The sequence below is a fragment of the Plectropomus leopardus genome, chromosome 9 (genome assembly GCF_008729295.1).
Source record: "Plectropomus leopardus isolate mb chromosome 9, YSFRI_Pleo_2.0, whole genome shotgun sequence".
NCBI lineage: Eukaryota > Metazoa > Chordata > Actinopteri > Perciformes > Serranidae > Plectropomus > Plectropomus leopardus.
In genome coordinates, this window is record NC_056471.1 from 21,583,470 (window position 1) to 21,608,104 (window position 24,635).

Genomic DNA, 24,635 nt, shown 5'->3' on the forward strand with positions numbered 1-24,635 from the left:
CACGGGAGATGCACTTGACTGCACATCAAAACCCCATTTTATTTCTTTTTAGCTTATATGACAAAAATCAGATGGTTTGTTTGTAACCTTAATCCAAAATGCTGCAGATTTTGCACAGATTTTCCAGATTGGAAAACACAAAAAAAACTGCTTGAAATATTATGTATCCCGATGAGCCAAGTAGCCTGAGCTTGTTGCTGAATGTTTCGTTAAGATGAAAATGCATGACAACTGAACAGTGAGCAGGTTTGTATTGTCAGACAGTCACTGCTCTAAATTGGCTTGTTTTTGTACAGCTTCAGTCCGTTAAAAAATAAACTATTTATTGCAATAATTGTTTTGCTAATTGAAATAATTCAATACTGTGTGGCTGAAAACTAAGGCTGCTCTTTGTCATGCATCCTGATTTAATCTATTGTTTCTGTATTCTTGTTTTAATGGAAGTCAAGATAAATAATACAATTGTGCAGAGTTTTCTCTTTTCGTGAGTTTTTGGCTACGTATCATTTGAAGCCAGGATTTCCAAAGATCCCTGTTGTTTCTCTGCTACTAAATACTTGTAAAACATTTACTAGCAGATGGGGATGATGTGTTTTGATCAGGCTGTCTCCAGGTCCTTAAAAAATCTTGAAACATCTTCATTTTAATTATACAAATATTAGGCCTCAATTTCATTAGTCTTAACTTTAAATTCATTAGTCTTAAATGTCATAAACATTTTATCAAATTTTATTTTCCTGTCTTTTATTTGATTTTTTCAAAACAAGTTGAGGTCTTTTGCTAGAAAGGTAGAAAGACTAGTACTGTCTTCCTTTATACTTACACTTACCTGTTGGCAAAATCTGGAGGAGACTACATATATACTCCTTACCTTAAAATTGATCTGCAATGCTTGAATAAGAAAAAAAATCATTTGTCCAAAAGTAAGTCTTAGATTTGGTTAAAAACATCTTGAAAGGGTCCTGAAAAGCATTAAATTGATGAGCCTTTTACCTGGAGACAACCTAATCCCACCCTGACAACCCTAACCCTGATGTAGCTGCACAGAGTCAGAGCACTGTATGACAGAAGTTTAATGTTAAATACATTTTTTTGTTTCATACAGTGTTAAATGACATGCCAAATCATGAAAGTATCTCCTACTATCCCGTGGAGTTAAAAAAGTGTCAAGAAAAAAAGAACCACTTATAACCAATTATATTCTTAAAAATCTGTACTCTTTAAGTTTCAGGGTCAGGGTTTTCCACATCCAATGCCAGCATTTGTTTAGTTATTCCCATGACATGGTTTATCCAGCTGTAATATAGGGACAGCCGGGTGTACACACCATATTTCCCCTGCTTTGCACACTCTTCCCCCCAGCTTACAATGCCTGTAAGGAACCACGTGTCATGAAATCTGTTTGTGTGAGGACCTCCACTGTCCCCCTGACAGGCATCTTTGTCCACATCGTAGTACCCTGCACAAAACATGTAGGAAGTGATCCTGGCACTGCTGCTGTCCTTACACTCTGTCCGATCTGTAAAAGGAACCTCCACTTTCTGCAAATTGTCAGCAGTGAATCCCAGGAACCGTGTTCGGCCCCAGCCGCTGACCGTCGCCGGAGAGTACTCCTTCACTATGGCCTCAGTGAAAGCCATGGGCCCTATGCAGATGGGTCGGACTGTTGTGGAGAAGGTGATGGAGTTCTTGAGGTACAGCAGAGCGATGTCATGGTTATACAAGCTTATACTGCTATTATAGCGTGGATGTATGTGTTGCTTCAACACTTCGTGGTCCTGCTCAGTGTCCTCATGGATGTAGATGTTGTGCTCCCCTGCAGGTTGAGATGTTAGATACAGATATCACTCATATTTTAGCAGAGATAAATCTTGTTGGAGGCAGTGAATCTTACCCACTCTGATGAAGAAGGAGCCCTGTGCCTCCACAAGGCAATGTGCAGCAGTGATAACCCACCGTTCGCTGAGGATGGAGCCCCCACAGAATAACTGACCAGTGGGACGCGCTATCAAGGCTACCTGAATTACAGATGGAGAGAAGAGCCATGAATAGCAAAAAGAAAGAGAAAACACCACAGCTGCTGTTTTACCTCCCTCATGTTTTTCTTTTGACAAATACTTTTACTTCTACACCATACCTGCCATGGGATCTCTCCTGGGATGACCACTTTACCACCTACAATGCGTTTATAAGGCTTAGGCTGCTCCTCAGTAGGGACCTCAGCGTCACGGATCGTCCGCAGGGGGAGCTTCTTATCTGATTGGTTTTCTACAGAGTCATTTGAGGCAGGAAGAGACGTCAGAGTACTAGCTGGAGTCGAGGAATGGGATGCAGCGATGGTGATATTGGTGTTGTTCTGCAGGCTTGCATTCCACATAGACCTTTTGAATGCTGTGCTGACCTCTTTCAGAGCAGTTCTGCCACATGGAAATTCAGCTGTTGATGTCAGAAAAGATGAGTCTCAGGGTGGAATTTAAAAGTAATCATCATGAAATTAGGCAAAGAAATCAACAAATGCATTGATACCATCTGGTTCACAGGAAACTCCATCCTCTATCAGCCTGTATCCTCTTGCACAAGAGCATTTTGCTCCAAAGGTTCCCATTGATTCACAGAAGTGCATACAGTCTCCATTGTTCAAGTCACACCTTCTTGCTATAACTGAGAAGGGTAAAAAAAGCACTTTATCAATTATAACCCACCCTGTCGGTGCATTTATACAATGACATGTTGTAACTGTGTAGAATGAGCTCCTTTCTGTTTTGTTTATGAAGACTCAGACATGTATTTTGTGAATACTGTATGAATTTGTGCACAAGACAAGGGCTGTGGATTTTGTATCCCATTACTTATAATGAAAGGGATCTCTTTGTGGCATGTATGGGCAGGACAAATAATTGCAAAAGCATAATTTGTTTAGTACATATGGGTAGGAACTATTGATTTTCAAAACAATTGAAAAAATTGTGAGCCTATCTACAGCAGGGTCTCTCAAAATGTGGGTAACTGAGTGCTAGTTTAAGGAGGCAGCATATGAGTGAGGCCTGAAAGAAAATTCATGCTAAAAATAGTGCCACAATTTTAGCATACTATAATTTTTGTTTGAATACTACATTAAGACCTTTTCATATATTTTTTGTGATAAACTATGCTGTAACATAGTTTATCCCTGAGCTACCACCTTATCGTGGTGGAGGGGTTTGCGTGTCCCAGTGATCCTAGGAGCTCAGTTGTCGGGGGCTTCATGCCCCTGGTAGGGTCACCCATGGCAAACAGGTCCTAGGGGAGGGACCAGACAAAGTGTAGCTCACAAGACCCCTATGATGATGTCAATCAATGGTTCGGAGTTCCCCTCGCCCGGACGCGGGTCACCGGGGCCCCCCCCCCTGGAGCCAGGCCTGGGGGTGGGGCTCGATGGCGAGCGCCTGGTGGCCGGGCCTTTACCCATGGGGCCCGGCCGGGCACAGCCCGAAGAGGTGACATGGGACCTCCTTCCCGTGGGCTCACCACCCGTAGGAGGGGCCGTAGGGGTCGGGTGCAATGTGAGCTGGGCGGCAGCCGAAGGCGGGGACCTTGGCAGTCCGATCCTCGGCTGCAGAAGCTAGCTCTGGGGACGTGGAATGTCACCTCTCTGGTGGGGAAGGAGCCTGAGCTGGTGCGCGAGGTTGAGAAGTTCCGACTAGATATAGTCAGCCTCACCTCGACGCATGGCTTGGGCTCCGGAACCAGTCTTCTTGAGAGGGGATGGACTCTCTTCCACTCTGGAGTTGCCACTGGTGAGAGGCGCCGGGCAGGGGTGGCAATACTTATTGCCCCCCGGCTCGGTGCCTGTACGTTGGAGTTTACGCCGGTGAATGAGAGGGTAGCCTCCCTCCGCCTTCGGGTTGGGGGACGGATCCTGACTGTTGTTTGTGCCTATGGTCCAAACAGCAGTTCAGAGTATCCACCCTTTTTGGAGTCCTTAGAGGGGGTGCTGGAGAGTGCTCCTTCTGGGGACTCCCTCGTTCTGCTGGGGGACTTCAACGCTCACGTTGGCAACGACAGTGAGACCTGGAGGGGCGTGATCGGGAGGAATGGCCCCCCCGATCTGAACCCGAGTGGTGTTTTGTTATTGGACTACTGTGCTCGCCACAGATTGTCCATAACGAACACCATGTTCAAGCATAAGGGTGTCCATATGCGCACTTGGCATCAGGACACCCTAGGCCGCAGTTCAATGATCGACTTTGTAGTCGTATCGTTGGACTTGCGGCCTTATGTCTTGGACACTCGGGTGAAGAGAGGGGCGGAGCTGTCAACCGATCACCACCTGGTGGTGAGTTGGCTCCGATGGTGGGGGAGGACGCTGGTCAGACAAGGCAGACCCAAACGCATTGTGAGGGTCTGCTGGGAATGTCTGGCAGAGTCTCCCGTCAGAAGGAGCTTCAACTCCCACCTCCGGAAGAGCTTCGACCATGTCCCGGGGGAGGCTGGGGACATTGAGTCCGAGTGGGCCGTGTTCCGTGCCTCCATTGCTGAGGCGGCCGACCAGTGCTGTGGCCGTAAGGTGGTTGGTGCCTGTCGGGGCGGCAACACCCGAACCCGCTGGTGGACACCGGCGGTAAGGGGTGCCGTCAAGCTGAAGAAGGAGTCCTATCGGGCCTTCTTGGCCTGTGGGACTCCGGAGGCAGCAGACAGGTACCGACAGGCCAAGCGGAGTGCGGCGGCGGTGGTCGCCGAGGCGAAAACCCGGGCATGGGAGGAGTTCGGCGAGGCCATGGAAAACGACTTCCGGACGTCTTCGAAGAGGTTCTGGACCACCATCCGGCGTCTCACGAGGGGGAAACAGTACTCCGTCAACACTGTGTATAGTGGCGACGGGGCGCTGCTGACCTCGACTCGGGACGTTGTGGATCGGTGGAAGGAATACTTCGAAGACCTCCTCAATCCCACCGACACGCCTTCCGTTGGGGAAGCAGGGCCTGGGGACCCGGGGGTGGGCTCCTCTATCTCTGGGGCTCTCTGGGTGTGTTCCAACTACAGGGGGATCACACTCCTCAGTCTCCCTGGTAAGGTCTATTCGGGGTTCTAGAGAGGAGGGTCCGCCGGATAGTCGAACCCCAGATTCAGGAGGAGCAATGCGGTTTTCGCCCCGGTCGTGGAACTGTGGACCAGCTCTGGACCCTTGGCAGGATCCTTGAGGGTGCTTGGGAGTTTGCCCAACCAGTCCACATGTGCTTTGTGGACTTGGAGAAGGCATTCGACCGTGTCCCTCGGGGAGGCCTGTGGGGGGTTCTCCGGGAATATGGGGTTTCGGACTCCTTGATACGGGCTGTCTGTTCCCTGTATGACTGGTGCCGGAGCTTGGTCCGCATTGCCGGCAGTAAGTCGAACTCGTTTCCGGTGAGGGTTGGACTCCGCCAGGGCTGCCCTTTGTCGCCGATTCTGTTCATAACTTTTATGGACAGAATTTCTAGGCGCAGCCAGGGTGTTGAGGGGGTCCGGTTTGGTGACCTCAGGATTAGGTCTCTGCTCTTTGCAGATGATGTGGTCCTGTTGGCTTCATCGGGCCACGACCTTCAGCTCTCACTGGATCGGTTCGCAGCCGAGTGTGAAGCGGCTGGAATGAGAATCAGCACCTCCAAATCCGAGACCATGGTTCTCAGCCGGAAAAGGGTGGCGTGCCCCCTCCGGATCGGGGATGAAGTCCTGCCCCAAGTGGAGGAGTTTAAGTACCTCGGGGTCTTGTTCACGAGTGGGGGAAGGATGGAACGGGAGATCGACAGGCGGATCGGTGCAGCGTCTGCAGTAATGCGGGACTCTGCACCGGTCTGTCTTGGTGAAGAGGGAGCTGAGCCGAAAGGCAAAGCTCTCGATTTACCAGTCGATCTTCGTTCCTACCCTCACCTATGGTCATGAGCTTTGGGTAGTGACCGAAAGAACAAGATCGCGGGTACAAGCGGCCGAAATGAGTTTCCTCCGCAGGGTGGCTGGGCTCTCCCTTAGAGATAGGGTGAGAAGCTCGGTCATCCGGGAGGAGCTCGGAGTAGAGCCGCTGCTCCTCCGCATTGAGAAGAGCCAGATGAGGTGGCTCGGGCATCTAATTAGGATGCCTCCAGGACGCCTCCCTGGTGAGGTGTTCAGGGCACGTCCCACCGGTAGGAGGCCCCGGGAAGACCCAGGACACGCTGGAGAGACTACGTCTCACAGCTGGCCTGGGAACGCCTCGGGGTCCCCCGGGAAGAGCTGGACGAAGTGGCCGGGGAGAGGGAAGTCTGGGTTTCCCTGCTTAGGCTGCTGCCCCCGCGACCCGACCCCGGATAAGCGGAAGAAAATGGATGGATGGATATGCTGTAACATTTTAAATGATTGTTTTGTGACAATATTATCATTCTATGCTGTAATTTTCTTCTAACCTTTATTGTAACGCCAAGGAAAAGCATGTTGCAAAAATGGCCAAAGCACAATAATATAGCATGTAAAAAAAAAATTGGCTGAAGAGGCGATACTATAGTATGGTCAAAGATGTAAAAATATGACAAACCCAAAAACAGCTAAAAAATGCGAAAAATAGTGTGCCAGCACATGCCATAGCATAGAATGTTGTAAGAACGACCCAAGACACAATAATATAACATGTAAAAAATATGGCAAAAAAGGCAATACACCTTTTTGGCTATCTGTTGACGTGGTAAATTACAAAGTTTTGGGCCTGTTTTGGGCATTATTCCCACTTTCTATGCTATGACGCGTCTCTACGAGTTATTCTAAGTGGTTTTCAGCCATTTTTAGGAGGGGTCAAAATTTGACTTTTTTCGCCTATTGCCTTTCTGGCCATTTTTTGGACATGCTAAATTATGAGGTTTTAGACCTTTTTTGGCCTTAATTTCCACTTTGTTTACTATTATGCATCTCTACAAGTTATTCTAAGTGATTTTTAACCATTTTTAGGAGGGGTCAAAATTTGACTTTTTTCGCCATACTATACTATTGCCTTCCTGGCCATTTTTTGGACATGCTGAATTATGAGGTTTTTTTGGAATTTCTTGGCCTTTATTCCCACTTTCTATGCTATGACGCGTCTCTACGAGTTATTCTAAGTGGTTTTCAGCCATTTTTAGAAGGGGTAAAAATTTGACTTTTTTCGCCATACTATACTATTGCCTTCCTGGCCATTTTTGGGACATGCTGAATTATGAGGTTTTAGACCTTTTTTGGCCTTGATTTCCACTTTGTTTACTATTATGCATCTCTACGAGTTATTCTAAGTGATTTTTTAACATTTTTTAGGAGGGGTCAAAATTTGACTTTTTTCGCCATACTAGGCTATTGCCTTCCTGGCCATTTTTTGGACATGCTAAATTATGGGTTTTTTGACCTTTTTTGGCCTTGATTTCCACTTTGTTTACTATGACACATCTCTACGAGTTATTCTAAGTGGTTTGTAGCCATTTTTAGGAGGGGTCAAAATTTGACTTTTTTCGCCATACTATACTATTGCCTTCCTGGCCATTTTTTGGACATGCTAAATTATGAGTTTTTTTGGAATTTCTTGGCCTTTATTCCCACTTTGTATGCTATGACATGTCTCTACGAGTTATTCTAAGTGGTTTTCAGCCATTTATAGGAGGGGTCAAAATTTGACTCTTTTCGCCATACTAGGCTATTGCCTTCCTGGCCATTTTTTGGACATGTTGAATTATGAGGTTTTTTTGGAATTTCTTGGCCTTTATTCCCACTTTCTATGCTATGACGCATGTCTACGAGTTATTTTAAGTGGTTTTCAGCCATTTTTAGGAGGGGTCAAAATTTGACTTTTTTCGCCATACTATACTATTGCCTTCCTGGCCATTTTTTGGACATGCTAAATTATGGGGTTTTTGACCTTTTTTGGCCTTGATTTCCGCTTTTTTTACTATGACGCGTCTCTACGAGTTATTCTAAGTGGTTTTTAGCCATTTTTAGGAGGGGTCAAAATTTGACTTTTTTCGCCATACTATACTATTGCCTTCCTGGCCATTTTTTGGACATGTTGAATTATGAGTTTTTTTGGAATTTCTTGGCCTTTATTCCCACTTTGTATGCTATGACATGTCTCTACGAGTTATTCTAAGTAGTTTTTAGCCATTTTTAGGAGGGGTCAAAATTTGACTTTTTTCGCCATACTATACTATTGCCTTCCTGGCCATTTTTTGGACATGCTAAATTATGAGGTTTTAGACCTTTTTTGGCCTTTATTTCCACTTTATTTACTATGATGCGTCTCTACGAGTTATTCTAAGTGGTTTTTAGCCATTTTTAGGAGGGGTCAAAATTTGACTTTTTTCGCCATACTATACTATTGCCTTCCTGGCCATTTTTTGGACATGCTAAATTATGGGGTTTTTGACCTTTTTTGGCCTTTATTTCCCACTTTGTTTACTATGACGCGTCTCTACGAGTTATTCTAAGTGGTTTGTAGCCATTTTTTAGGAGGGTCAAAATTTGACTTTTTTCGCCATACTATACTATTGCCTTCCTGGCCATTTTTTGGACATGCTAAATTATGAGGTTTTGGACATTTTTTGGCCTTGATTTCCACTTTGTTTACTATGACACGTCTCTACGAGTTATTCTAAGTGGTTTGTAGCCATTTTTAGGAGGGGTCAAAATTTGACTTTTTTCGCCATACTATACTATTGCCTTCCTGGCCATTTTTTGGACATGTTGAATTATGAGGTTTTTTTGGAATTTCTTGGCCTTTATTCCCACTTTCTATGCTATGATGCATGTCTATGAGTTATTCTAAGTGGTTTTCAGCCATTTTTAGGAGGGGTCAAAATTTGACTTTTTTTCGCCATACTAGGCTATTGCCTTCCTGGCCATTTTTTGGACATGCTAAATTATGGGTTTTTTGACCTTTTTTGGCCTTGATTTCCACTTTGTTTACTATGACGCGTCTCTACGAGTTATTCTAAGTGGTTTTAGCCATTTTTAGGAGGGGTCAAAATTTGACTTTTTTCGCCATACTATACTATTGCCTTCCTGGCCATTTTTTGGACATGTTGAATTATGAGTTTTTTTTGGAATTTCTTGGCCTTTATTCCCACTTTCTATGCTATGACGCATGTCTACGAGTTATTCTAAGTGGTTTTCAGCCATTTTTAGGAGGGGTCAAAATTTGACTTTTTTCGCCATACTATACTATTGCCTTCCTGGCCATTTTTTGGACATGCTAAATTATGAGGTTTTAGACCTTTTTTGGCCTTTATTTCCACTTTATTTACTATGATGCGTCTCTACAAGTTATTCTAAGTGGTTTTTAGCCATTTTTAGGAGGGGTCAAAATTTGACTTTTTTCGCCATACTATACTATTGCCTTCCTGGCCATTTTTTGGACATGTTGAATTATGAGTTTTTTTTGGAATTTCTTGGCCTTTATTCCCACTTTCTATGCTATGACGCATGTCTACGAGTTATTCTAAGTGGTTTTCAGCCATTTTTAGGAGGGGTCAAAATTTGACTTTTTTTCGCCATACTATACTATTGCCTTCCTGGCCATTTTTTGGACATGCTAAATTATGCCGTTTTTGACCTTTTTTGGTCTTTATTTCCACTTCGTATACTATGACGTATGTCTACGAGTTATTCTAAGTGGTTTTCAGCTATTTTTAGGAGGGGTCAAAATTTGCCATTTTTTCGCCATACTGTACTATTGCCGTCTTGGCCATTTTTTTGCACATGCTGAATTATGAGGTTTTTTGACCTTTTTTGGCCTTTATTTCCACTTTGTGTACTATGACACGTCTCTCCCATGTGGACTTCTTGTGGTGCGGTGCTGCGGCGCGACGGACTTTGTACTGTGCTTGTTTTACGCATGTTCCATGTGTTTTAAGTTGCTTTTATAGGCTTTACGTTTTTCTTGTTTTTAAGTTGACTCTAGACTGTACAGCATGATGGTAACCACTGGAAAACTTTTATTGGCACTGTTTATCCTGGCGCTGTTTTTACAATACCAATCGTACCTGCGTTGGAAGGAAACAACCTGGCGTTCCCATATACGAGACATGTTGCTGTCTCTTGGAAACATGGGTGCCTCGCCATCCCTAGGCTTACCTCAGGACATATGGCGACCTGCAAACCCGAGGGAGACACCTCAGGAGAAGGGGAAAGAGAGGAAGAATCCGCCAGCGTCTCCGTTGGCAAGGTAACAGGCCACAACTACCATCAATGATACTCAGCAATGTCAGATCGTTAAGAAATGAAATGGACGAGCTGCGGATCAACGCCAGGTCTTGCCACAAGTACCATGACTCTTCAGTGATGGTGTTCACGGAGACTTGGCTTCACCGCATATATTCCAGACTCTTTGTATGAGGTTGATGGTTTTTCTTTAATCCGCTTGGACAGAACTGAAGCTTTGGGTACAGTTAAGGGCGATGGCATTTCTGTTTTTATCAATGAAAACTTATGTAGGAACTACATGCTGCATCAAACTGTTTGCAAAACAGATGTGGAACTTCTGTTGTGCCCATGTCCATTGAATTTCTGAACAATAGGTGATGTTAGATGTGCCATGAAATTGTGCAATATGCCACTTTATACCACTGCTGCCAGATGTCTGCTTTTCAAGTAGATGTAGTGAATTGTTAGATAGATTGTTGCTGGTGCAGGTGTAATGTTTTATATTTTGTATGACTTTTATATGTGTGTATTTATTGGTTTTGTAACTGTGGGACAAGATCCAGGATGAATTTCCCTACGGGGACATTAAAGTTTCTTTTCTATTATCTATCTAAAAGTTATTCTAAATGGTTTCAGCCCATTTTTAGGAGGGGTCAAAATTTGACTTTTTTCGCCATACTATACTATTGCCTTCCTGGCCATTTTTTGGACATGCTAAATTATGAGGTTTTAGACCTTTTTTGGCCTTGATTTGCACTTTTTTTTACTATTATGCGTCTCTATGAGTTATTCTAAGTGGCTTTTAGCCATTTTTAGGAGGGGTCAAAATTTGACTTTTTTCGCCATACTATACTATTGCCTTCCTGGCCATTTTTTGGACATGCTGAATTATGAGTTTTTTTGGAATTTTTTGGCCTTGATTTCCACTTTCTATGCTATGACGAGTGTCTACGAGTTGTTCTAAGTGGTTTTCAGCCATTTTTAGGAGGGGTCAAAATTTGACTTTTTTCGCCATACTATACTATTGCCTTCCTGGCCATTTTTTGGACATGCTAAATTATGAGGTTTTAGACATTTTTTGGCCTTGATTTCCACTTTCTATACTATAACGCGTCTCTACAAGTTATTCTAAGTGGTTTTCAGCCATTTTTAGGAGGGGTCAAAATATGACTTTTTTCGCCATACTATACTATTGCCTTCCTGGCCATTTTTTGGACATGTTGAATTATGAGTTTTTTTGGAATTTCTTGGCCTTTATTCCCACTTTCTATGCTATGACGCGTGTCTATGAGTTATTCTAAGTGGTTTTCAGCTATTTTTAGGAGGGGTCAAAATTTGACTTTTTTCGCCATACTATAGTATTGCCTTCCTGGCCATTTTTTGGACATGTTGAATTATGAGGTTTTTTTGAATTTCTTGGCCTTTATTCCCACTTTCTATGCTATGACGCGTGTCTACGAGTTATTCTAAGTGGTTTTTAGCTGTTTTTAGGAGGGGTCAAAGTTTGACTTTTTTCGCCATACTATACTATTGCCTTCTTGGCCATTTTTTGGACATGCTAAATTATGGGGTTTTTGACCTTTTTTGGCCTTGATTTCCACTTTGTTTACTATAACGCGTCTCTACGCATTATTCTAAGTGGTTTTCAGCCATTTTTAGGAGGGGTCAAAATTTGACTTTTTTCGCCATACTATACTATTGCCTTCCTGGCCATTTTTTGGACATGATGAATTATGAGTTTTTTTGGAATTTCTTGGCCTTTATTCCCACTTTCTATACTATGACGCGTGTCTACGAGTTATTCTAAGAGGTTTTCAGCCAGTTTTAGGAGGGGTCAAAATTTGACTTTTTTCGCCATACTATACTATTGCCTTCCTGGCCATTTTTTGGACATGTTTAATTATGAGGGTTTTTTTGAATTTCTTGGCCTTTATTTCCACTTTGTTTACTATTATGCGTCTCTACGAGTTATTGTATGTGGTTTTCAGCCATTTTTAGGAGGGGTCAAAATTTGACTTTTTTCGCCATACTATACTATTGCCTTCCTGACCATTTTTTGGACATGCTGAGGTTTTTTGGAATTTCTTGGCCTTTATTCCCACTTTGTATGCTATGACGCGTCTCTACAAGTTATTCTAAGTGGTTTTTAGCCATTTTTAGGAGGAGTCAAAATTTGACTGTTTTCGCCAAACTATACTACTATACTATACTATTGCCTTTCTGGCCATTTTTCTGACATGCTAAATTATGAGGTTTTAGATCTTTTTTGGCCTTTATTTCCACTTTGTTAACTATTATGCTTCTCTACGAGTTATTCTAAGTGGTTTTTAGCCATTTTTAGGTGGGGTCAAAATTTGACTTTTTTCGCCATACTATACTATTGCCTTTCTGGCCATTTTTTGGACATGCTAAAGTATGAGGTTTTTTTTACCTTTTTTGGCCTTGATTTCCACTTTATTTACTATGACGCATCTCTACGAGTTATTCTAAGTGGTTTTTAGCCATTTTTAGGAGGGGTCAAAATTTGAATTTTTCGCCATACTATACTATTGCCTTCCTGACCATTTTTTGGACATGCTCAATTATGAGGTTTTTTACCTTTTTTTAGCCTTTATTCCCGCTTTGTTTACTATGACGCGTCTCTACGAGTTATCCGAAGTGGTTTTAAGCTATTTTTAGGAGGGGTCAAAATGTGACATACTATTGCCTTTTTGGCCATTTTTTGGACATGCGAAATTATGAGGTTTTTGGCATTTTTTGGCTTGTATTCCCACTTTGTATATTATAAGGAGTCATGCCATAGCATAACATGTTGCATAATTGGCAAAAACAGCATAATATAGCATCTGAAAAAAAATGGGCAAAAATATGTTGTGGCGAAAAATGTGAAAAAATGACATGTCCCAAAAACAGCTGAAAACAAAATAAAAAAGTGTGCTGAAACACAGCATGGCATAGAATTTTGCAAAAATGGCCAAAAACACCATTACAAAGCATGTCAAAAAATGTCTGAAAAGGCTAGAGTATTGCAAAAAATGTTAAAATATGACATGTCCAAAAAAAAGCTGAATACCACATAAAAATAGTGTGCTGAAACACACCATAGCATAGAATGTTTAAAAAAAGGTCAAAAGCACCATAATATAGCATGTCAAGAAAATGGCTAAAAAGGCAATGTTATAGTATGGTGAAAAATGTCAAAACATTACTTGTCCCAAAAACCACTGAAAACCACATAAAATAGTGTGCAGAAACACGCCATAGCAGAGCATGTTGCAAAAACGGCCCAATACACCATAATTAAGCATGTCCGAAAAAACAGCTGAAAACATAAAATATTGTGCCAATACACACTGTAGCACAGAATGTGACAAAAATGGCTGAAAACACCACAATATAGCATGTCAAAAAAACGGCCAAAAAGGCAATACTATAGTATGACAAATGTCAAATATGACGTCCCAAAAACAGCTAAAAACTGCATTAAATAGAGTGCCAAAACACGGCATTGCATCGAATGTTATAAAAAAACTGCCAAAAAAACCCATAGTATAGCATGTCGAAAAACGGTAAAAATGGCAATGCTATAGTATGTATGTATAGTCCCACAAACAGCTGAAAACCGCATAAAATAGCATGCAGAGACACACCATAGCATGGAATGTTTCAAAAATGGCCAAAAACACCATAATATAGCATGTCAACAAAACAACCCAAAATGCCATTGAATAGTATGACGAGAAATGAGAAAATATGACATGTCCCAAAAAACAGCTGAAAATGCATAAAATAGCATGCTGAGACACGCCATAGCATAAAAGGTTGCAAAAACGACCAAAAACACCATAATATAGCATGTGGAAAAAAGGCTGAAAATGCAATACTTAAGAATGGTGAAAATGTCAAAGTGTGACATGTCCCAAAAACAGCTGACAACTGCATAAAATAACGTAACAAGAAACATAATAGTTCGAATGTTGAAGAAACGTCTAAAAATGTCATACTATAGTATGGGGAATAATTTCACTATATGTCACATCCAGTGGCGTTTCTGGTCATTTCTTTGACGTTTTGGGCCTTTTTTTCTACATTGTATACTATGACGTGTCTACAACTTATAATGTGTCGTTTTCAGCCATTTTTTTTTACATGTCAAAATTTGAAGTTTTTCGACATAATATACTTGGGCGTTTCCGGCCATTTTTCAACATGCTAAATTATGACATTTTTGGTCTTTCTTTTTTAAATTGCATACTAAGACGTGTCTCTAAAAGCTATAATATGTTGTTTTTAGCCATTTTTTGGACATGTCAAAATTTCACATTTTTCGACATACTATACTATGTCATTTTTGGTCATTCTTCAACATGCTAAATCATTACCTTTTCGGTCCCTTTCTGACATCATACTATAGTACAACGTTTTTGTGCCATTTTGGGTCACTTCTGGCGACATACTGTACTATGACATTTTTGTCACATTTTGGGTCATTTTTGACAACATAATCTACTATGACGTTTTTGGGTCATTTTGGATGACATACTATGGTACAACATTTTTGGGTCCTTTGTGCTGACATAATATAGTATGACGTTTTTGGTTTTTTCGTGCCGTTTTGGACAACATTCTGTACTATGAGTATTGCTTCGACATGTTGGACCACATAATATACTATATCTATGTCCAGCTTTGTATCCTTTGAAACGGACACCTGATTATTTCTGATCTTGTTTACTCAGAAACTTTGAATCATAAAACATAAAGATCAAATTTCTTTTGATCACATTTTTAAATTGAGCCATAGGATTTCCACTTACCAATCTCACAGTTTGTGCCAGTGAAACCAGACGGACATGCACAGGTGTAGTAGCCGAGGTGGTCTTTGCATAACCCCTGGTTCAGACATGGGCTTGATTTACACTGATTGCCATCTGAAAAAAATCCAGACACAGTACCTCTAATGACAAAATTCTCTTAAATTTCTTGTGTATTTTCTCTTAAATTTCTGGTAAGAGAAAATATATAGAGAGAGGTCAACTCCAGTTGCACCAAATGCTCTTAACCACCCAAATTTACCATTATGCAGGTGTGCTCAATTATGAATCCCACTTGATCATAAGTCACCTGTTAGTACAGGTAAGGGCCCCTAAATACTATATAATGGCAGATTTTGTGCCATGTGCAAAGAATCTGGCACATGAACAAGCCTGAAGACATGAAACCAAAAAAAAAAAAGACTGTAAGAAGAAGAACTTCTACAATAGTAAAACTGATGTAGGCCTACTGTTAAATAAACTTAAACAAAGTTATTGTGATTTTTGGAAGATGCATTAAAGGATTGAAAGTAAAAGTACACATACAAAGGTTTAAATACATTTTATAAATCCGAATAATTAAAATAATTAAAAGAAAAAGCAGGATTCCTCAAACACAGTATGAGATCAGGAACCATGAAATGTTTTTTGCATTGAAAAATACTTACATGGAAGAAATAATTGCCATTTAATTTTCTAATTAATCGACTGACTGTTTCGCCTATATTTTCATATTTTTATGTTTTTGTGACAAAATCTTCATTTGTAAAGTAGTTATCTAACAATAGTAGTGGCATAAAGAGTACAATATTTCCCTCTCTGCATGAGATTAAGATAATCAAGTCATGTAACCTCAGATTTGTACTTAAATACAGTATTTGAGTAAATGTACTTAATTACAGTTCAACTCTGGTCAGCAGAGTGATGCACAGTAACTGAAATTACAGTAATTGGGATCAACAAACAGAGTATAGTAGTATTCCTTTACCCCTGAAATTTAATAATCCAGTCTTTTTAAGGCCAGGTAAATTTGATTAAATTATATTAATGTATTTTCGAATGTTCCTCAAATATAAAACTTATTTTTCCTTGTGTTCGACAACAATTTGTGGACTATGAAAGTAAGATATTTTTCTCTTATCTTGGTAGGAGTACTCCTGACTAATCATAAAATTTTCTCTTACCTAGGAGAAAAGCAAAAATAAGAAAACATTGATGAATCCCAAATATCAATGGGTACTAACAAAATAAGAACAAATCCTGGATATGAGCAAAAATAAGAGAAAAATTGTCTGTGTATAGTGTCTTGCATGAGGCCCAGTGCTTCCTACAATACTCTTTCAAAGCAATGTTTACTCAGATGAAATAAAAATATGAGGAAAAACGTCTTTATATAAAAGCATGTCTAGAAAAAGACAGATCTGCATTTTAAAATAAGTGTTTACTCTGGAAGCAGAGATGTGAGTCATAAAGATAATTACAGTAACAAACACACTGGACAAATAAAAGACAGTCACTACGGTGACATTTCTAATATTCTCTTTGTGTTGGGAGTATTAGGAGTAAGTATTTCATCAAGAACATGCTTACCTATATATGCCACCCAGAACTCCATCTGAAATACAGAGAGTCTGGTGAGTAGAGTCAGCAAAAACAGGAATATATCGAAAATGAACGAGACAAATACATGAAACGAGAAAACATGAAACGAGATAAATAAGGCAAAATACCCACTGTCTTTTTATCATCCTCAAAGATCTCCCTGGCCTCTTCCAGGTCACATACTTCCTCTTTACACTCTCTCTCCAAGTCGCCTTCCAGCATCTCCTCAAACACACCAGTATTGTAGCGTTTGTGTCTCCGCAGGACGCTGTCTGCTGCCTGACTAGACAGGAACACCGGGCCTGAGGCTGGAGCTGGCGCTTGGGTGAGCAAAAGAAGAAAAAAACAGAAGAAAAATATAGTCAATATTTAGGCGACTGTCTTCTTCTCACAGGTCACTACAGCAGATACATGTAGAGATATTCATTTTTGTGTATATAAAGTAAATAAAAAGGACGATGCTCCTCCAGTCACATGTTCTGAAAGCACTCTAAAAGTGCTGTGTAGCTGCAGGACTAAAATACACCTCTAGTAAGAGATAAAGTATTTATGAGCACCATAAAGACAAAACATATAATACCTCCATAGCCCAGCTGAAAGTCCAAAATCAGCAGACATAAGACAGACAAAGAAAGCGGTGCCATTCCAAATATCCCCGGTATCCCGACACAAACACACTGAACCATTACTCCAAAGTACAGATCTCTGTTTGCTCATGAACACTCACAATTATTTACACAATTATTCTGTCTGAAAACACCAGTGTGTCAACATCCACATGCACCGGTAGAGATTTGGTTATTTACAAATGATCAAACAGGGGGGGATAACTAAATAGACTGATACATCTTTGTCGTCCGAGAACATCCAGTTTTCTAAAAGTCTGTAGTGCCCTGATTTTCACCTCTGGACCCGGACCTGTTTTCACTCTCCAGCTCTTGACCTCAGCTACGGCTCAGCTAAGGTTACCAATGTAAACATGTTGTGAAAAGAGCATATGATTTGTCTTTTATTCTGCCCGTGAAGTTCTTTATTTCATTACAATGGAAACCATGCACCAAACACATTCATTATTTCTATTTAGTGACAACAGTTAGTTATATAACAACTGGACAAACTGTTTACAGAAAGATCTCGTTCTTGTATCAGTCTGAAGCTTTTCACAGCTTTGTAATCAACAACACACACACACACACACACACACACACACACACACACACACACACACTTGCGCAAACACACATTTTGTTGCCTTATTCGTGTTTTTTATGTATGTAATTTATAAGAATGTTATTAAGATATTAATTTATATTTACCATATTATATATTTCTTGATATTTCTCCTTTTCTCTCTCTAGATCCACACTTTATGATAAACATGTCACCATCATGATTATGATTTCAGGATTTTAGGACTCACGGTTTTGCTAATATTGAGATTTGATGCCTTCTGTGTGTATTCCAATTTCATGTTTGTTTGTTTTTTTGATTTAAACGTCCTTTTATATTGAATTGCCTTTTTGGCGTGTTGCACTGAGCACATGTAAAGCATTTTGTGCTGCATTTCTTGAATGAAAAGTGCTATATAAATAAAGTTTATGAATATTGTTGCTATTATTATTATTAATAATAATAATTCATGGCATACATGTCTTCAGTTTCATCAAAATGAAACTCCTCTGTGACTTTCATGTTTTTATTGGAGGGAACAGATGCATATTTTCTAAATATTCAGGGGGACGTGTTGCCTGCATCCTCACAGAAATCTACACTTTTTTGCACTTTGGTCTTTTCACCACAAGATGGCGGGCTTGCACTTCAGTCAGTCAACAAAACATAAGAAGACAGTAACAGAGACGGGTCATAGGATCATGAACCCCATTATTATATTACAGACACAGCCCTCAGTCTGAGTTAGAATACATTACCAACATTGCTGAGGAAAAATGAAACTTACTGCATGTTTAAAGAACGGCCTTATTTGAAAGAGAACTATTCGAGTCAGTGAAGCCACAAACTGTACGGCAGGCTGTATGTTGTGTGAGGCATTCAGGATATTTCAATAATTTATGTCTTCATCTTACATCTGGCCTCACTGAACTGGTAAAGTGCAAACAACCACAAAGTTGGCGTGACTTACAAGATAAAAACAAATGTAGCCAGAATTAAAAAAAAACAAAAAACTGATGAATTACCTGGGGGTCAGAGGTCATAATTACCCACGACGATGACGCAGTGGTCAAAGTTGAAACTAAGTTTGTGCTGATTCAGCGTTCCAGCTCAAGATTTAACTCGGGTGTCGTTTTGTGGTCTGGCATATTATGCATCCCATCACTGGCTATGAAATCCCCCCAGAGGGAGTCCAAAGTCTTCTCAAGTGTTGGCAGCTATTGACCGGAGGCATTTATATTTCATTGAATCGTTCAGAGGCTGAATAATTCATTTCACTTGAGTAATTAACACTGTCTGCTCAATAGGAGAGCTTCTCAATCATTTCCAGCCAGGATGGGTATCAGAGTAAAGCGGTTACAGTGTGCAGAACAGCTTTTCTGGGGTAAAGATTTTCACAGGTATTCCAACTATAGTCCAAAACATCTCTGTATGCACACTCTGCTCTGCCCTGGTTGAGTCATATTTCTAAATGTAAGTCTGTTGCTGAGCCTCGTGGAGAGGCTGTGGGCTTGATAACCTCAGTGGCACACTTACCACACAGTCTAGTGTAAAAGCAGTGTGGATACAAACAATTGACCAGGCTTACTTTAGAATCTACAGGAGAAAATAGCAACAATTGTTTTTGTTATTAGCACTGAGGTGATGAATTGTGAGCTGAGCACGCTAACAAGGCTGTTAGACGGACAGTGTGGATGCATGGATGGATAGAAGGAGGTAAAATTGTCTGTGACTGACTATTGATTTATGAAGATCTCCCTGACATCTCTGTCTTCTCTCTTTCTTTGGCAGCGGCGCACAGCTGGGAAGTCTGTGTCGGCTCCAATTAGATTAGTCACTACAGTTGGGGATCGAGTCAGGGCCTGGCAGATAATAAAAACTCTGATGCTTGCTCAGTGCTATTGATTGTTAGCGTGCAGTATCTCCTGGGCTGCAGGCAGCTCAGACCTCAGTGTTTCACCAGGGACACAGTGTCATTTGCAGAAGGCTTATGTTCAGCTCTGGTAAAAAACCATCTTCTGTAGCTGTGAGTGTTTGTAGAGCTCAAACAAGAACAGCATGATTCGGATAAATCGGCACAAGGAGAGACTACAGTTATAATTGAATTCTTTCTAGTCAATCTTGTGCTATTTAAAGACGCAATCAATGGATTAAAAAAATGCATTACCAAAATAGATATCCAACTTATTACTTTCAAGTTGATGAACAGGGCTTTTTAAAGTGAAAAATAAGACAAGTAACAGCTAAATCTAACAAAAAACACAACCCCTGATGTTTTTTGGTGCTGTAAAAAGTTTTTTTTTGCATCAGTCAGGGTTGTCTTTTGAATTATAATTAGATGAAAAACTCACAGGAGGGAATATTTTTTCATCAAGACGCTGACTGTGTCAGGCAGAGCTCACAGTGTCTGGACTGAAACTCTCTCTCCATCAGTGACCTTCCATCTATCCTCATTACTGACTCTCTGTTTTGGCAGCAGCTCAGGCACTCACTACAAAGACAAACACTTTGTTGTCTCATTTTGATCACACTAATAAAGCTGTCTGTGGTCTGAATAATCCTTGACTGGATGATATTTTGGTTTTCAAATAGACTAACGTTTGTGAAACATTATATTATTAGTACATGGTGACATTTAAATGATGTAAGGTTTATGATATGGAAAGATCTCGGGGCAACAGGGAGGGAGTTCTGTTTAATTAGATCAGCCAGTCCTTCCAGGCTTTACAGAGGGACGGCATGAGCTACGAGCTGCTTCAGGTCATAACGTGTAAATGTTAATATTCTCATGTCTGGGTTCCTGTATAAAGAAAGCTGAGCTATCTGTTCTGCTTGGTGACATGCAAGCACTCTGTCTGTCTAGTTTAGTTTATGGCAGAGGTGTGTGTCACATGACCTGGACTTGACTCTGACAGACTCAAATAACAAATTTGATTACTTTAGACTTGACCAAATTAAAAAAAAAGACTTGCAACTCAACTAGGACTTAATCTCTGGTGACGCATGACTTCAATTGGACTGAAGTTTTAAATTTTAAATTTAAAAAGTGTGCCACAAATCTATTTATTTTCTGAATCAACTACTGTTAACACTTTTCACACCCAGCAAGTTGACATTTACTAATTCCCAAGACCCACTTTGTTTGAGCTGATTCGACAGCATCCAGTCGAGTTGCAGGAGAGAACCGTGAAGAACTAACGTTACACTACTGAGCGCCAGGTGGAAAAAACATTTCTTTAAAAAGATGCGTTTGGTCCCGTACACAAACTGTGAGTTGGTCAAGCAAAAACAAATTGCAGTTTGCAAAACGTTTAAGTCCCAAATTACAGATTTACAGAGACGGAACAACTTATTTTAACACCTTTAAAAAGCAGTCAAGATTTATGTAAACTGAAAATATTGATATATTCTTTGAAAATGGCATTACATTTGGTGAAGAGCGCATTATGACTTGTTCAGGACTCAAAGCTTGAAAATTCATTGGGACATGACATGAGACTTGTCAGTTGGGACTTGAGTGAAACTTACTGAACAATAACTTTGTCCCAACTCTGGTTGATGGTCACATTTTCTTCCTTTGAGCTTGTTTTTTTACTCTGAATTCATCACAGAAATCGTGTGCTTGTAAAGTGAGTGCAGCCGATCATCAGGTGCAGGCAAATGAAATGTTTGTTTTGTGTGAAATCCTCATGCGACAGAAGAAACTCTGTAATTGACACAGACTAATAACATTCACTCAGTATGGAAAAAATCCTTTGTTAAAATAATAATTAATTAATTAAAAAATGTTCAAAGGGGCGCTATACAAAATTCAGAGCATATCATATAAGTTGTTTGGATGCTGCAGCCTCGTAGCTGTAGCAACGTTTAAACCATGCGACCGCAGTGTAGTTAGTTTCAGCCAAGCAGTAGCTTTTTACTTCTGGTGATTGCAGTTAGGCTTCAGAAATCCTGAAAGTTGTGTTCGTTTGTAAAGATTATCTTGCTGAATAAAGCATGCAAGTTAATTAAACGTTTGTTTACTACAGAGCGTATTTTCTGCAATAATCTAATTGTGACGAAGGAACCAGGGCGATGTAGGCCTCCGGGTTGGCCAACAGGAAAACATCATCCGTGGAGCACTCTGTTAATGCTATGAATTTCGCTAAAAGAAGGAAATTTGCTTTGTTGCAAAGACTTAAATGAAAGGATCGAAACTACTCTCACGTCTGTCTGTTAAATATAAAACTACAGCCACAAAATGGTTAGCTTAGCTTGTCATTAAGACTGGAAACCAAGGGAAACAACTAGCCTGTAAAAAAGAACTCGTGAGTTCACAAATTCAGACATCATATCTTTTTTTTCTTATTTTTTTTTTAAGAAATGGAATATCCCTTTTGATACTCAGAGACTAAATCTACACTTGCCTTACTGGCTGTTTCACTACACACTATAGTCTTGTGGGCTCGTACAGTAATATCCACAGGGAGCTTCTATGATGTGAGCTGTAAAAAGAAGCACTGCGGGCCTCAAAGCATGGCTCCCCTCAGTCCCCCCCTCCTCTCGATAAAGTCATTGACATTAATGTGATATTTGAGAGTCTCGCTCTGTTAATTAGTACAGTCATTTTAGTAATTTAAAAGCCTGATGTTTCACACCCATTCCCCTGCTTGCCCAAACGCATCCCCAACAAGCCAAACACACTGACGTCTCAACAACTGCCTTGATATTATGTAGAACATGTAAAAAAAAGAAAAAATACCATAATCATACTTTATTTAGATCACTTCCTATATGAGATGGAAGACTTCCTAAAGTCCTTTACTCGAGTACAAGGAGAAATAATATTTCCGTCCTGATGTGATTCCATTTTAAACCAGGTAAGGTCACTGTAAATGGGTCAGTGACCCAGTATTGCTTGGTATAATTAGTTCATAGGTTTAGTTAAATTTGTAAAGATTTATGGGTGCATGCTTTTGTTTTTATTAAAGTAACTACATGTGCAGCTGTGGGACAAATGAAGAAAATAAAGAAAATAATCTAGTGCTTCAGTTTGCACAACTACATGTACTCACTCTTGCCAATAGTGACCCAGAAACACAGTATTATTATGAGTTCCTAGGAAAATGAGAGCTCAAGTCCACTCCTGGTCCTGTGAGCCGTGATGCACCCGGGCTGACAGACGCTGCCGGCTCAGGGATGTTCAGCCACCGTTAATGAAAAGTGGAGCTCCCATCCCTCCTGGTCAGAAAGTGCCTGTGAAGCTCACTGTTTTCCTGAATGTCAAAAATGAGTTTGCAAAAAGCAACACTGGACAGAGCCAATGAGGTGGAAACGGGTCAAATGATGTTTTCCACAATAATAAATCAATTCCAACTTTGCACTCTTTACATAGCAAAGTGAAAATAACTCACCTGCCAGTGAAGAGATAAAAACGTCATCACCTGAGATAACTGGCAGCTGCAGCAAATACATGTAGATCATCTGTCCCACAGCCAAAGCACACCCTGACTCTGTGACATGAGGGATATAAAAATGCAATCTGGGGAGCAGCCAAGTCAATTATGTGGTGTGTTATAGGGAGACGTGACAGAAATATGACATCTCGTCACACCTTTTGACCCTGACCGCTTTAGTTTTCAAATAACTTGCTGACCCCATTCTGACCTTTGAAACTGAGGTCAGTGCGACTGAGCTCCGCAAGGATCTGAGACAAATGAGCAGGTGCAAATGTCCTGCAAGTAGCGTTTGATGAAATACATCAATTTTATGTGCGGGCGTATGGACACAAACATAAACACACAGACGCACGTTGTACGGCCTTCATTTTCATTTTTAGTCCTCGGCTTTTATTATGCTGCATTTTCTGCTATTATTCATCATATTATGAGGACAACATGTGAATATTTTATTTGCTTTGCCTGATGCACAACACGCGGCATTGACCTCTCCTGCATAATGCTGCATAATCTTAACCTCTTAACCTCCTAACAACTCCCAAAGTATGAGCAAGCAAATGAAATATATTTTTATAGTGTCCATGTTCTCTATTAACTGAGTAAATCTACCATTTACTTCAATAGTAAACCTGCAATTCACTGATAAAAGTGAATGTCACTAGACGTTTGTCTTGTTGTGCCAAAGATTTTGGCACTTTTTGAGCGAGACTGAATATTGAGATGATTCCAACCAATATTACACAAAATACAGACACAGATTCTACAAACACTTCTGGACCTCCAGCTTGTATCCACTGTCATCAGCACCTGTGTAACAGAACCAGCCTGATTACCTTATCAGCCCCACTCAGAGCTCGAATCAGGCTAACACCTACAAACAGTGGCAGATGAGTTATCCTGCTGCACAACATTGGAACATTAATCACCCTCCGACATCTCACCGCCTGCCCTAAAGAACAATTTTTAGGACTGATCCCTCCAAGCAGCCATACTGGCTCCTACACAAATAGCACCTTGGGTGATTTTCAGCCCGGCCAGGTTACAAATCAAGCAGCCCCTTCGCTATTGGTCCAGTGTTAGTTTATCATCCTATGCAACTGATTTATAAGTCAGCTCAGAGAGCAGATGGGTGAGTGGCTGTTATTCAAGCAATTGGAAATTGATTTTTAAATGACTGCCGTGATAAATATACAATTTCAGCTCTGTGTGCATAAATTACTTCAAAATATAATATTTGATTAAAGTGATGTTTATTAACTGTGACCAGGTATGTATAGCACAGGGTGCTTTTAGGATGTGGATAAAATAACATGAACATCTATTAAAATCTGGTGTAATTAAAAAAAAAAAAAAACTTTGTGCAAAAAGCTTTTGCAAGCAAAAAGCTGAAAATGTGACATTGGGAAAATGGAAAAATTTTTGTGTGTGCAGTGCAGGGATCTGAGAGATGCTGATTCAGTTTTAATCC

The 24,635-nt window shown here is 40.5% G+C and overlaps 1 protein-coding gene across 1 annotated transcript; it reads right to left on the bottom strand.

The window, feature by feature from the left end:
• Positions 1-19: 19 nt before the first annotated feature.
• f9a (coagulation factor IXa) lies at positions 20-17,249 on the bottom strand. The gene is made up of 8 exons (XM_042492875.1): positions 17,140-17,249; positions 16,692-16,879; positions 16,548-16,572; positions 14,961-15,074; positions 2,527-2,661; positions 2,138-2,436; positions 1,895-2,018; positions 20-1,816 (listed from the first exon to the last, which is right to left on the bottom strand). The coding sequence occupies exons 1-8, from the start codon at positions 17,243-17,245 to the stop codon at positions 1,221-1,223; spliced, it is 1,587 nt and encodes a 528-aa protein (XP_042348809.1). The 5' UTR covers positions 17,246-17,249; the 3' UTR covers positions 20-1,220.
• Between the last annotated feature and the right edge of the window lie 7,386 nt (positions 17,250-24,635).